This window comes from Dendropsophus ebraccatus, chromosome 2, assembly GCF_027789765.1.
Source record: "Dendropsophus ebraccatus isolate aDenEbr1 chromosome 2, aDenEbr1.pat, whole genome shotgun sequence".
Taxonomy (NCBI): Eukaryota; Metazoa; Chordata; class Amphibia; order Anura; family Hylidae; genus Dendropsophus; species Dendropsophus ebraccatus.
This window is the reverse complement of record NC_091455.1, coordinates 132,464,279-132,478,222: the sequence shown is the minus strand read 5'-3', so window position 1 is coordinate 132,478,222 and position 13,944 is coordinate 132,464,279. Positions and strand designations below refer to the sequence as shown.

Sequence of the window (13,944 nt, the reverse complement as noted above, 5' to 3'; positions counted from 1 at the left end):
AGACACTGAGGGAAGTGGTACTGTGCAGTCTATACATACCCCCCCCCTCGCACCCCACACGCACTGACTACCGCACCTGGCCACCATCACAACAGACACACTACCAATCCCCCGCCCAGGCCGCGGTCCCCCCACACACATTACTGGCCGGCCGCCACCCCTGCCGTCCCTCCGGTTGTACTCACCCACTATCTAAGCTTGGTGCCGCTGGGGTGAACTTGAATAACCGCCGGGTGAGGAGAGGCGGGAGAGAGGCGCTGGAGGAGTGTGGCGCCTCTGTGGCCGTCCGTCCAATGAATGACGGACGTGCTGGATGACGTCACTGGAGAAGCGTGTCCCCGCACACGTCATCCAGCACGTCCGTCATTCATTGGACGGACGGCCGCAGAGGCGCCACGTGATTCGGCGCCCTTAACTGGTATACTGTACGTAAAGTGACACTGTCACCCCCTTTTTGCATTCTGACTTCTCTACAGAGGTGTAAAGGGAAAATTTTGCAGTTTTTATACTTTATTTTATATCTTCTTCTTCTAGTAAAAAGTGATCTTTTATCATCTGCGGATTGTGCTATATGGGGGGCTTCGTGGGCCCGCCCATTGTCACGTCATCAGTGCATAGACCCCACCATCTCTGCGGCCATTGTATGGGCCGACCTAGAGGGGGTGGGGCCTAGACCTTTAGGCTGGCCTGTTCCATTGGCCATCAAGGGGTGGGGCCAATGTGACGATGATGTCATGGAGGAGGAGCCAATGGTGGTGTTGTGGGCGGGGCTTAGTGGCACTTCAGCCGTGAAGCCCCGCCCAGATAACATAATCCACAGATGATAAAAGATCACTTTTTACTGCAACAAACACCATGACGTATGATACCCTTTACATCTATGAAGAGAAGTCATAATGCAAAAAGGGGGTGACAGTGTCACTTTAAAGGGAACCCCGTGCCGGGGTGAAGGCCATCCGACCCCGCTAGAGACCCTTATACTTACCCCTTCTCTCCAAGTCCCGCACCTAGAGCCGGTCCAGGGAAGTCGGAAGCCGTGCACGCGCTCCTGAGATGAGTCTGACACCCATAGAGAATGAAGGCTCCATTCATTCTCTATGTTCGTTGGACTCACCTCAGACGGCCTTCACCCTGGCATGGGGGGTGACAGGTTCCCTTTAAATATTAGGGGCTGACATGACATGGGAAGTTTTGTAACTGGAATCCTTCCTGAAAGTGACCGAATAAATAGACCTTAAGGAGGGTCTCTAACAAACATAGATTCAGAAAGCTTGTCCCTGTGATTAATTTTGGGCTTAAGGGATTGTGGATGAGATATTCAAGAGAGTTTTTAGATGCAGTTTTGTATGCACATTGAAGTGCCGCGCACACAATGTAAAAACACCCTTAAAGGGAATCTGTGAGAAACCAGGCCCTACCTGAGGTGTTGATAGTGTGCTGTAGTTGGCAGATTCCCTGTGAGCATGGTGCCTTTTGGTAATTTGTGGAGTGGATTATGCACAATCTCTGGTCTTCTACTGAAATGAAGAGTCAAACAGAAGTTGTCGCTCAGAGCTTGTGCCTCACTCTGGCACACCTCACCACTCCTTTCTCCTCCCTCCTCTTAATGAATAATTACTGCTAGAGATGAGCAAATCGCTCATCTAAACAAAGCAAATTGATTAGTTTTATCAGTGCTCCGCTTATCAAGTCGGCTGCCTGTCAGCGCTGCTCTGCTCCCTGCCACTCCTCCCAGGAAAAGCTGGATCCAATTCTGGGAAACTTCTCTCAGTTTTTCTCTGGCACCCGGGGTGGAGCAGCAGGGAGCAGAGCAGGGTTGACAGCCAGCCAACTTGATGAGCAGAGCGCTAATCAAACAAAGTGCTTTGCTTCGTTTAGATTAACAATTCAATCATCTCTAATCAATGCTGCCCATCCTCCGGCTCGCTCAGCTATCAGTGAGTGTCTCTGATTGCAGATCAGTCCTCTGTAGGTAGTTTAAGACTAAAAGAAACACTCAGATTTGAATTTGAATCTCTGAGCCCAAATGTGTTGGAGTTAAAGCGACTCTGTACCCACAATCTCACCCCCCCAAACCACTTGTACCTTCAGATAGCTGCTTTTAATCCAAGATCTATCCTGCGGTCGTTTGGCAGGTGATGCAGTTATTGCCCTAAAACATTACTTTTAAAATTGCAGCTCCATGCTCTACGGGCGTATCTGTGCCCTAACTTTGCACCACCCCTCCGTTCCTCCTCCCCGCCCTCTTCATCATTAGGAATGCTCCAGGCAGATTGCCTCCTATTCCCCACCTGTGTTACCACAGCACATGGGCTGGATCATTAAGACACCTGTGCAATGTTCAAACAGAAGTAAATGTTCCCAGTGGCATTCCTAAAGATGAAAAGGATGGGGAGGAGGGACGGAATGGGTGGTGCAAAGTTAGGGCACAGATACGCCCGTACGGCACGGGGCTGCAATTTTAAAATAAAATTTTTATGACAATAACTGCATCACCTGCCGAATGGACTGCAGGACAGATCTTGGATTAAAAGCAGCTATCTGAAGGTACAAGTGGTTTGTGGGGGTCAGATTGTGGGTACAGAGTCGCTTTAAGGTCTAGGGGTAACTCACCTGTCTAGACACCACCAGCAGTTGATTCTTTAGTTTAACTCCCCTGATAAAAATTTAATATTTATTATTATTATTATTTTCTCATTATTGTATCATTTTTAAGGCTATGTTCACACACAGTTTTATTTTTGCTCTGAATTTGGTCAGTATTTTTGCAATCAAAACCAGGAGGGGATTGAAAACACAGAAAGGCTATGTTCACATACTGTTGAAATTAAGTGGATGGCCCTCATTTAATCTCAAACGGCCGTTGTTTTAAAATAACAGCAATTATTTGCGCAGGACAAACAACTCCTCCTTGACACTTCATTACAGTAGGAGATCTGAGATAATCCACCGAACTGACAAATTACCAAAAGGCACAATGCTTTTAACGGGACAGCCAGCTACAGCATACACCTACATAGGCCCAGGGTGCTGACAGATTCCCTTTAATTGTTGGTTTAAATCTTATCATAACTACTGGCTTAGGGCCCGTTCACACCGAGTAAGAGCGGCGGAATCTCAAAAGGAGCCCGTGCTGTGGACGCCGCTTGAAACTGAGCCTTTCACATTGGTTCAATGCAATGCCTCAGGCGCCTCCGCTCTCCGCTAAAAGATATGACATGAGAGCAGAGGTGTACAAGGCATCTCATTGAAGCAATGTGACATGGAGCGGGCTCTGTTTAAAATTCTGCCGTTTTTACTTAAATTGGATATTGCATATAATAAAAAATAATAAAATGAGTATAATTCTTAAATGTTTGTTCATCAACAGAGGGAGGCAATTGAGAGTATGAACAGGGCACTATCCACCCTAAGGCAAGCCCGAGTTCCGAGCAGGGACCCCCCTTAATGATGTGCATATAATAGGGCATATGAGGAGGAATTTTCCTAACTAGAAACAGAGAAAAACACTCAAAATGGTATAAATTATCTGACTAAGATATGGGATATATCAGCACACTATAGCAGTGCCAATTGGACAAAAGCCATAAAAATATTAATTTGTAATTACATCTCCTTTACTAGTTATCCCTGAAATAATTTGCACCACGAAGAAGGGATATAAAAAGCTTTAAAAAACTATAAAAGAAATGAAATTCACTTTTAAAATAAGCGACTGATGATAAGTGAATGATTTTAGTAAAAAACAGAATCGACCACTGCAGCTGTCCTTGATCATACGTAGAAGGTTACAAAACTCCAGAGAAGGATAATGCGGCTGCCAAATAATCAATAGTTCAGGATTGAAAAGGAAAAGGTTTAACTTAAAGAAGCCGTTCTATGTAGTAAATGTTTACTACAGTGGCCAATCTGGTAAGTTACAGCATGAAAACCGTATGTATTAAAGTATGCTAAGGAAGGCAAAATGTCATACTAAAAGACTAAATTACAGTGCATTTTCCTGAGTTGATTTTATTGTACAAGTGAAAAGAAATTAACATATTCACAATATACAATATACTCACAACTACACATTTTGAGTCAATACATCATTAGAGGCTACAGATCCTGTCAGCCAGAGAATATGCTTTAAATGCTACTAAAGCACGGTTCCATTTCCTGACTGCTTTCCCTGTAATAAATGAATTAGTATTCACAGAGTACTCTCCACTTACCCACAAAGTATCTGATCCTCTCTCCTGCAGGGTCAGCATGCTTCTCTCCGACACAGCTGGGGAGGTAAGAACACTGGCCCTGGACTGCGGCCACTCATACAATGCCTCCGCCTGCTCGCCTTTGCTCTTTTTCCTCTTTATAATCTACACAGTTAAATTAAAAGCACATTTTAATATTGCACAATTCATATTAAATACTACATCTCAATAAGAATGATTAAATAAGTCTTGGTAGTTTAAAAACATAATAAATTATAGACACAGCAAAAGATATGCAGGAGCCTGCATGGTGGCACACAGAGTCCCTAGGGTGTTACAGAGCCATAGGCACACAGTGTGACACAGTATAGTGTCTCTGCACAGCTCCATATGCTCCCATTCTAAGAATTGCTTTCTAACACAATGTAATGGAGCATGCCTTTTTTCCCCCTGCAGATACCATATGAATTTGTGAAGAAAAAACTCCATTTGATTCTATATAAAATGATTTAATTTCTGTATATTCATAATAACAGATTGTGATACACAAAAGTAATACACAGATACAGTAAGTAATCTTGATTTATAAATACAATAAGTGGTCTATGGTATTAAAATACATCCCAGACATGATGAAACATGATGAGAGTTGTAGTTTTACAACAGCTGGAGAGGCAAGGTTCCCTACCCCTGTCCTATAGTGCTGCACCTGTACAGAGGAGCTGGGGGCTGACCCCCTACAAGGGGGCACTCTGTTGCAGAGCCAGGGTCACAAGGGGGGCAGGGACAGGGACTTCTCTATTGAGCGCCGGAGGAAAAAGCCGGAGGATGCATAATGCATGTGTCTGCACACGGCATGCCTCCGGCGCTCCAAAGACTTTAGTAGATGCGGTGCCGGAGAGCCTAGCGGGCCGTACGTCAGAACGCTGCATGCTGTGTTCTGATGTCCGGCGGCATCAGTTGTAGAATGGATCATCCAAACTGTCCCATTGAAAACAATGGGATCAGTTCAGAGATGCGTTTCCCTCCAGTGCTTCTCTTCGGCACCGGAGGGAAGCGCTGCCGGATCGCCGGATATCTGTAAACTAGGCCTAAGTCACAATTATAGTCAAACACAATCTAAGTAAACTAATAACAAAACTGTACTGTTCATGTCTTCTACTAAGTTCAATGGGTAAACGTCCACCATGTAGGGAGAAACCTACAGTTCCAAATAAGTGTCACACAATGTTAAGAAGAAATTTAGTGTGTGTCGGTTCATGAATATGCCTGGGATGCCCTGCATGCACAACTTTCTTCAGGTCATATCACAGGATTTTGACAGGGTTAAGGTCAGGACTCAGACTAACCCATTCCAAGTGTACAGTATCTTCATTGTTCTTAAAATGGACTTGTGACCTCTTCAGACTTGTCTGTTATAACAACCCAAAGGGTATGGACCTGCTTTATTTCCTTACCAGTTTGAGTCTAAAGGGGAGATTTATCAACTGGTGTACAGGTATGTGCACACATTGGAAATTTGGCGAAAAATCTGTCCCGGAATCCGACGCTTGCGGACTGCGGTGGGCAGGCGCGTCTCTGTATGTGTCATAGACTACAATCTATGCATGGGCGGATTCCTTCATCCGGATTCCGCAACGGATTTTCCGTCAAATTTCTGAAGTGTGCACACACCCTAAAGTAGAACCTAACAGATTCTTTGAAAAATGAAAGGTGGAATCTCATTGGTTGCTAGGGGCAACTGAGCCAATTCTACTTTACACCAGTTTGATAATTTTCCACATTTACACACTTAATTCTGCTCTAGGACATGGAAGCTGACCTTCTGCTCCTAGAACATACCAGGTCGGTTCCACAAGAGTATTCCTGGTTAAGGTAAGAGTGTTATCAAACACAGGGCTACAGGCAGAGTTGAGGGTAGTGCAGAAGGCCAGGACCTGGTGGAAATAGCAGGGGATAATAAAGAGTCCAGTGTAGCTAAAAAAGAAAGCAGATCTAGTAGGTGGTGCTGGTCTGTAGCAGATAATTCTACGCAAGAAGGGTAACAGCCACAGAAGGTAATGTAGCAGATCTGGAAGTATTCAGGTAGCAGGAAATGTTCAGTTAGCCCAAAGCCAGTTTAAGGAATAGAGATGAGCGAACCTTGAGCATGCTCGAGTCGATCCGAACCCGAACTTTCAGCATTTGATTAGCGGTGGCTGCTGAAGTTGGATAAAGCCCTAAGGCTATGTGGAAAACATGGATATAGTCATTGGCTGTATCCATGTTTTACAGACAACCTTAGAGCTTTATCCAAGTTCAGCAGCCCCAGCTAATCAAATACCGAACGTTCGGGTTCGGATCAACTCGAACCCGAACGCGGTTCGCTCATCTCTATTCAGGAACAAAGAAAAGATTGACTGTCCAAGTCAAACACAAGAGAGTCAGTGAGGTACACAAGAGTAAGGCAGATGCACACAAGAGTAAGGCAGATGCAATGTCAGAAAACAGGCAAAGGTCACATGCAGGATTGCGGGACAGGAACATGAACTGTCACTATAGCAAAATAACTATATTACCCAGGCACAAGTGAGTGGGGGAATTAGCCTTAAATAGGTTATGCAAGGCAAAGATAGGTGGAGGACACATTAGAGAAGAAGGACAGGTGAGCATCACTAATAAGTCTTCAGAGATCATTGCTGCCCTTTCACTCTCCTGTAATGTGTCCTGGTACCCATTTGAATTAGTTTCATCTTGCCATAGAATGTTTTTTTCAGAAGCACAGTGGAACATCTAGGCAAATAGTAGTAGCTTTCTTCTATTACCACCAATCTTCTTCAGAGCTTTTCTAATAGTGGACATGTGATCAGAGGTTTACGCATTTTGTAGAGTCTTCTTTAGGTCATCTGTTACTATTGGGACTTTTGTCAGCTCTTTTAGCATTGCCAGTTGTGTTTTTGATAGAGTGCCTAATACAAATTATTCCATTTGTAGATAGTTTGGCTAACTGTGAAATGATGTACAGCCTGGCTGTTAGCAATATTTTTATAGTGCTCATGCTTTTCTGTAGTATGTCTGCTAAAAGTTTTCCAAATCTTGGCATGGTTTACTTTACGCTACAGGATCGGCAGCGGATTTTAATGGCGCAGATTTGAAGCTGCAGATTTTATACTGTATTCAGTAATTAAGTCACAATGATAGCTACAGCATCAAATCCGCAGCCCCAAATTTGCACCATCAAATCTACTGCGGATGCTGAACGTGTGAATGCTCCCTTAGGCCATGTTCCCACTATGTGTAACGCCGGCCATTCTATGAGCCATCCGGATCACAGAACGGTTGGTGGTACTGAAGATCATCCTGGCCAGTACTGCAGTACCACCAGTTCTTGCATGGCCACTAGCGATCCTGGGCCGGAGTGTGTACTATGTGTATACACTCTGGCCGGGATTCCCGCTAGCTGCAGCATAATGTAAGTGAAGTATTTATCACGGCCTTGTTACGTTGTGTGAACATGGCCTTAAAGGGGTTGTCCAGCGAAAATCTTTTTCTTTCAAATCAACTGGTGTCAGAAAGTTGTATAGAGTTGTAATTTACTTCCATTAAAAAAATCTTAAGTCTTCCCATACTTATTAGCTAATAAATGTCATGCAGGAAATGTTGTTTAATATTCAGTCTGACACAGTGCTCTCTGCTGACATCCCTGGCCGAGACAGAAACTGTCCAGATTAGTAGCAAATCCCCATAGAAAACCTCTTGTGCTCTGGACAGTTCCTGTCTTGGCCAGAGATGTCAGAAGAGAGCAGTGAGTCAGACTGAAAATAGAACAGCACTTCCTGCATGACATACAGAAGCTAATAATTATAGAAAGACTTGAGACTTTTAAATTGAAGTAAATTACAAATCTATATAACTTTCTGACACGAGTTGATTTGAAATAAAAAGATTTTCGCTGGACAAGCCAATTATATTTGGAGATGTCATCATAGAGGTTCACATACATTTTCCACCTGCACAGTGGATGTTGTGGCTGTCCAGGTCCCGTGCTGCTACTTATACATACTTGGCAATATAAATTGTGAGTTTCCATAGAACCAGTGATGACCCACTATAAAGATATTGCTATGGAAGGCCCTGATGGGCTGCAGTGTTCTTCAGATATGCCGACTCTATGGATAACACATTACAGTATTAGGTTGCCTAAGTTGTCTACAAAATAATTTAAGTGACTAATAAAAAGAAGCACTTGTAAGTTTTTTTCATAGTTTTACTTTTTTAATTTCTAGAAGCATCTAGGACAAAACAGAGACGTACACTCACCTTTTGCACAATGGTTGTAGCTAGTTCCTCAATCAGTTCTTCCTTGTGCTCCCGTAAATAACAAGCCTCATTCTGTTTATCCTGAAGTCAAAGAGAATATTTATGTACAAGTCACTGCTTTATGAAATGACAATACCAGATTAACCCACATCTCTCTGCAGGGCTTTCCAAGGTCATGAATCAATCCTAGACACTGACTGTTGTTTCCACTCTTACAGGATAACAGCCGTTATGTTTCCATAGCGCATGAAATTGGAAGGAAGGTAGTTTTTATACCTTCATCCTCGGTGCACTCATCTGCCTCAGCGGCCAGCTACCTCTCATGAATACTGAGGCAGTGCTCTGCAGTGACATCACTCTGGCCGCCCATCACTTCAGATGTTTTTGTGTCAAAAAGCAGCAAATTTTTGCACAATAAATTGTTTGCACAAAACTTTAAAATGTGTTAAAAATGTTAAAAATGTCTGCAACAGCCCAAAAACTTAAATTTTTAGCTCTTACAAACAAGTGCTACTTGTTATGTGCAACATTTACGTTTTCAATACAGTCTCATTGATATAAATGTTGGTTTTCATATAGTTCAAGACCATAGATCATGAAAACTTATGATTGCAAAAGTGCTCATTTATTTACAGTGACATCGGTACAAAAAAGTATCATACTGTACCAGTATTTAGTCCAATAGATGGCCAGATAACATTTAGGGCCACATGTATCATCCGGTGGACGGATGATTTTTGGCGGAAAGTGCCGATTTGCGTATTATTTTATACGCAAATGGCCGATTTGCGAATAAAATAATCGCAAATCGGCACTTTCCGCCGAGTACGCCAGGGGGCGGAAAGTAGGCGGGAAGTGGGCGGAACGGAGGGCGCGGACTCAGAGTCCGCGCGATTTATCATCCGTTCCGCCCAAATGTACGCCGAAAACCTACTCCAGTCCTCAGCTGGCGTAGGTTTTCGGCGGTGCGCACCGGCGCGCACAGGATTTATGTACAGGCAGTCCGCCTCTACATAAATCCCCGTACCGCCGGAGCTGCGGGGGCATTTTTAAGTCCGGCGTAAAAAACGCCGGACTTAATAAATGCCTCCCTAAGTGTCCAAACATGGAGAGCCAGCAGTCCCAGATTGCTTATCACAACAGCGTAGGTATTCCCATGCACCGGGAGTTATGCAATGTGTGTGCAGCGAAGGGGTTACCGTCATTCTGAAGCTTTCACAGGTCAGAGTTACCAGTCAGCGGACTAATCTCCTGCGTCCAACGCGTTTCCTGCTAGGGCATTCATCAGGGACATAGCTCGGAGTGATATGGAGTGGTGTCTGCATGGCTCTGATAGCCGCCATGCAGTTTATAAAAATACTCCATATGTGGCTCTATTGCGCTATTTGACGCAACCACAAGCCTCAGATATAAGTGGTGTAGTGTAGTGGTGTAGTGTAAAACTTTATTTCATGTAGTGTAGTGTAGTGTAGTGTAGTGTTTTTTACGTGTTTTTTTGACAGTAAGAAAAAATATCCCTACGGCCAAGAAAGGAGCTGCTGATAAATGCCGCACTTATGTGCGGCACTTATCAGCAGACAGTGGCGGTAGGATATAGGGGGGAAAAAAACGCCCCTATGCCAAAATGGAGGAGTTGCTGATCAGCGGCGCACTTATGTGCGATGCTGATCAGCACTTAGCGGCGTTAGGGCGCAAAAAAAATAAATAAAAAAATTTTGGATTTTTATTTTTTTTTTTAACCCAAAGCAACTGATCAGTGAATGATATTCACTCATCAGCCGCTAGGGGGCAGTAGAGCGACGCTGCCGGAGATTGCCGAGACCCGCCAAACCCGAGGACCCGAGCGTTTCCGAAGATTTCCGACGCTGGATAACCGAACCCGGAAGTGAAGCGAAGAAGACGCGAGGACGGCGCGGACCGCAGATCTTCGCTCCGGACGCCCAGATCAGGTGAGTATGGTACACCTGCACCACACACACCTGTTCTGCACCCCTCAACTACCTAGTTGAGGGGTGCAGAACCCGGCAAAACTGTGTTTTTACAGTATGATCGGTACTGGTACTGGCCGGCCTATCACGGCGATCGTGGGGGTGGCATCGGCGCCATCTTTGGTGGGGACACTTATCGCGATTGGTGCTATCTCGGACAGCACCAATCGCCATTGCCTTCCGGGTCACCGGGTCACCGATGACCCGGAAAGCTGAATTTAGCTGCTATATGCTGATCTGTATTGATCAGCATATAGCAGCGATCGTCGGCACGGAAGGGGTTAATCACCCCCCGTGCCGATGAGCAAAGATGGCCTGCTATACATTATAGCAGGCCATCTTCCCCGACCGCTGTGTGTGAACACACAGCGATCGGGGAAACATCGGGCGTAAGTATATGCCCATTTGCGTTAAAGCCCACCCTGCGGGAGCGTATACTTACGCCCAATGTCGTTAAGGGTTAAATATATATTTTTGTTGCTCATATTGCATTTTCATTTTACATTTGTTTGAACACTTTACACTTTACTACTTGCAGAAGCCATTTGTATTTTTAACTAGTTTTGCATTTCCAGGGAAATACATAGTGCTTGAAAAGAGCGCCCCTTTACCAGTGACTTCCTTTTAAAAGAAACTTTAACGCTGGGTTCCGTCCCTTCAAGAGCAACTTGGATCCCTTTAAGATCGACTTGGGTCCCTTTAAGAGCGACATGAGTCCCTTTAAGAGCGACATGGGTTCCTTTTAAGAGCGACATGGGTCCCTTTAAGAGCGACATGGGTTCCTTTTAAGAACGATATGGGTCCCTTTAAGAGCGACTTGGGTCCCTTTAAGAGGGACTTGGGTCCCTTTAAGAGTGACATGGGTCCCTTTAAGAGCGACATGGGTCCCTTTAAGAGCAACTTGGGTCCCTTTAACAGCGGCTTGGGTACCATCCCTTTAAGAGCGGCTTTGGTACCGTCCCTGCTACACGGCTGCCTTAGCTCTGCTATTTTACTGACTGAACTCTGCTACTTATAACGGTAAAGGTCATTGCTCAGTTACCATGACAATCTTACTCATGTCAGTGAGACAAAATCATTAAGGACCTTCCATCTTCTACATCTTCGATTGGCCAATAGTGGACATGTGACTGTGTGGATGTTGTGATACATTGCCTGACAAGACCTTAGAATTTCTATTGGCTGCTATATTTAATCTATTTGGATATGTGCTGTGATTGGCTGTTAGCATTTACAGTGTGGCCCTTATTTCTAATGGGCCATTATTTTCTATGGGAAATTAGGGTTCTTTAAACGTAAATTTCTTAAAAACTTCAAATCCGAACGAAACGAAAAATAGATAGAACACCTCACACCGCCGAGGGCTTTTTAAACGCAGTTTGAACGGAGTCTGTGCGCAAAGTGGTTCGGGCTGTATTACTCGCAGAAAAATGGCTTGAAGAAACGGAAGAAGAAGAATACGGATTACAATATAGTGCTTTTTCAAGCACTATAATGACCCCTTTATCCTCCATGTTTTTTCTTCTTCCTACTTGTTCGCATGATTTTAAATATTTTTACCAGCTGTTCTTTTTATACAAGTACCCTTATTCAGTTCAAATTGTTATTGCATTGATGGGCTATGTTGACACAACCTCAAAAAAGAGAAAAGGCATCCGTTTCATCTATTTAAAAAGACGTCCATTATTGCCGTGATGCAATTGACTTCAATGCAATTATAGCAAATGTATGAAGAGAAGGGTCGACATTAAAGGGGTTATCCAGCGCTACAAAAACATGGCCACTTTCCCCCTAATGTTGTCTCCAGTTTGGGTGGGGTTTTGAAATTCAGTTCCATTGAAGTAAATGGAGCTTAATTGCAAACTGCACCTGAACTGGAGACAGTAGGGGGAAAAGTGGCCATGTTTTTGTAGCACTGGATAACCCCTTTAACCATGTCAATGTATTTGTCTCCGTGCAGGAGGAATAGATGGGGCGCTTGCCACAACAGAAAAAGTCTGTAAAGAATACACTGCCCACGAAGATACAATGAAAATTGTAACACTCACCATCCGATGAATATTTTGTAGCTTTATTTCATCACAAAAAGCAGGACAAAGTGCGGACATATTTAAGGCCGACGCCAAGCAGGTAAGTGGTAACAGTCTGTTTCGAGGTGTATGCTTCTCAGACTGGATCGAGAGATCCGTAGAAGCGCACACCGACTGTTACCACTTACCTGCTTGGCGTCTGCCTTAAAGGGGAACTCCAGGTAGAGCTAAAAAAAAAAAAAACCTCTGCAGAAGCATATAGCATTACTTACCTATCTATCCCAGTTTTGAAACTACCAAAAATCCATTTGTTTTGGGGGGTTTTGTTCTGTATTGTGTCGTTGTACTTCCTGGTTGAGCAGTTGAACACAGTACTACAGGTTCCAGAATGTATTGCTTTCCCTCAGCTGTTCATCACAGTCCTCCACTCTGCCTATTCCCCGCCCAAAGCTGTAGCAGAACATCTAGGCTGTGTTCACACATTGCAGTTTCATTGTGTTACTGAATTATTTGCAACACTTTATCATTTCATTGTAGCCCCACCCACACAGCACACTGTATTCTCTACCGGTAATGCTGATATTGGAATAAAGTAAAGAACTCTTTGAATTTCATTTTAATTTTTCTTTCCTTTTCATCTCCATGCACATATTATGATCAAGCATCTTTTATCTTTGAGGTTTAGCCCCACAATAAGGACTTTATCTGATATTATCTTACATGGGAAATGCTGTTTATGCCTTATGCCTTTTTCTCCAGGCAGTGCCGGTTCTGATCCTCTGTGACGTTTAGCATCATTTAATTCTGTACGGCATAATTTTTGTGAAGAAGCTGCAGTACCGCAATGCAATTCCAACATGTGTGAACATAGCCTTAAAGTGACTCTGTACCCACAATCTGACCCCCCAAACCGCTTGTACCTTCAGATAGCTGCTTTTAATCCAAGATCTGTCCTGGGGTCCATTAAGCAGGTGATGCAGTTATTGTCCTAAAAAACAACTTTTAAACTTGCAGCCCTGTGCCCAACGGCCGTGGCCTAGATTGTGTATGTATTAGGCTGACACAACCACTCTGTCCCTCCTCCCCACCCTCCACATTATTAGGAATGCTCCAGGCAGATTTTTTACTATTCATCACCTGTTTCAGCACTGCACATGGGCTCGATCGTTAAGGCACCTGTTTAGTTTTCACTGCAGAGAATTAGGAAAAATGGTGAAGAGGACAGGGGGGAGGGACGGAGGGGTGGTGCAAAGTTATGGCACAGATACTCCAAGCCACGGCCATCGGGCACAGGGCTGTAAGTTTAAAAGTAGTTTTTTAGGACAATAACTGCATCAGCTGCTGAATAGACCCCCGGAACGATCTTAAAAGCAGCTATCTGAAGGTACAAGTGGTTTGGGGGGGACAGATTGTGGGTACAGAGTCGCTTTAATT

General features: G+C 44.1%; 1 protein-coding gene across 2 annotated transcripts in view; it reads right to left on the bottom strand.

Annotated features, from left to right (window-relative positions):
• Positions 1 to 13,944, bottom strand: part of MYRIP (myosin VIIA and Rab interacting protein) — a 381,686-nt gene that overhangs the window by 88,510 nt on the left and 279,232 nt on the right. For both annotated transcript variants that reach the window (XR_011361710.1, XM_069958351.1), the window contains exons 7-8: positions 8,493 to 8,573; positions 4,215 to 4,358 (exon numbers count right to left, since the gene is read on the bottom strand). Coding sequence is in view for 1 of the 2 variants with exons in the window: in XM_069958351.1 (XP_069814452.1) it covers positions 4,215 to 4,358; positions 8,493 to 8,573 (225 nt within the window). In the remaining variant the exon portion in view is untranslated. The remainder of the gene's footprint in view (positions 1 to 4,214; positions 4,359 to 8,492; positions 8,574 to 13,944) is intronic.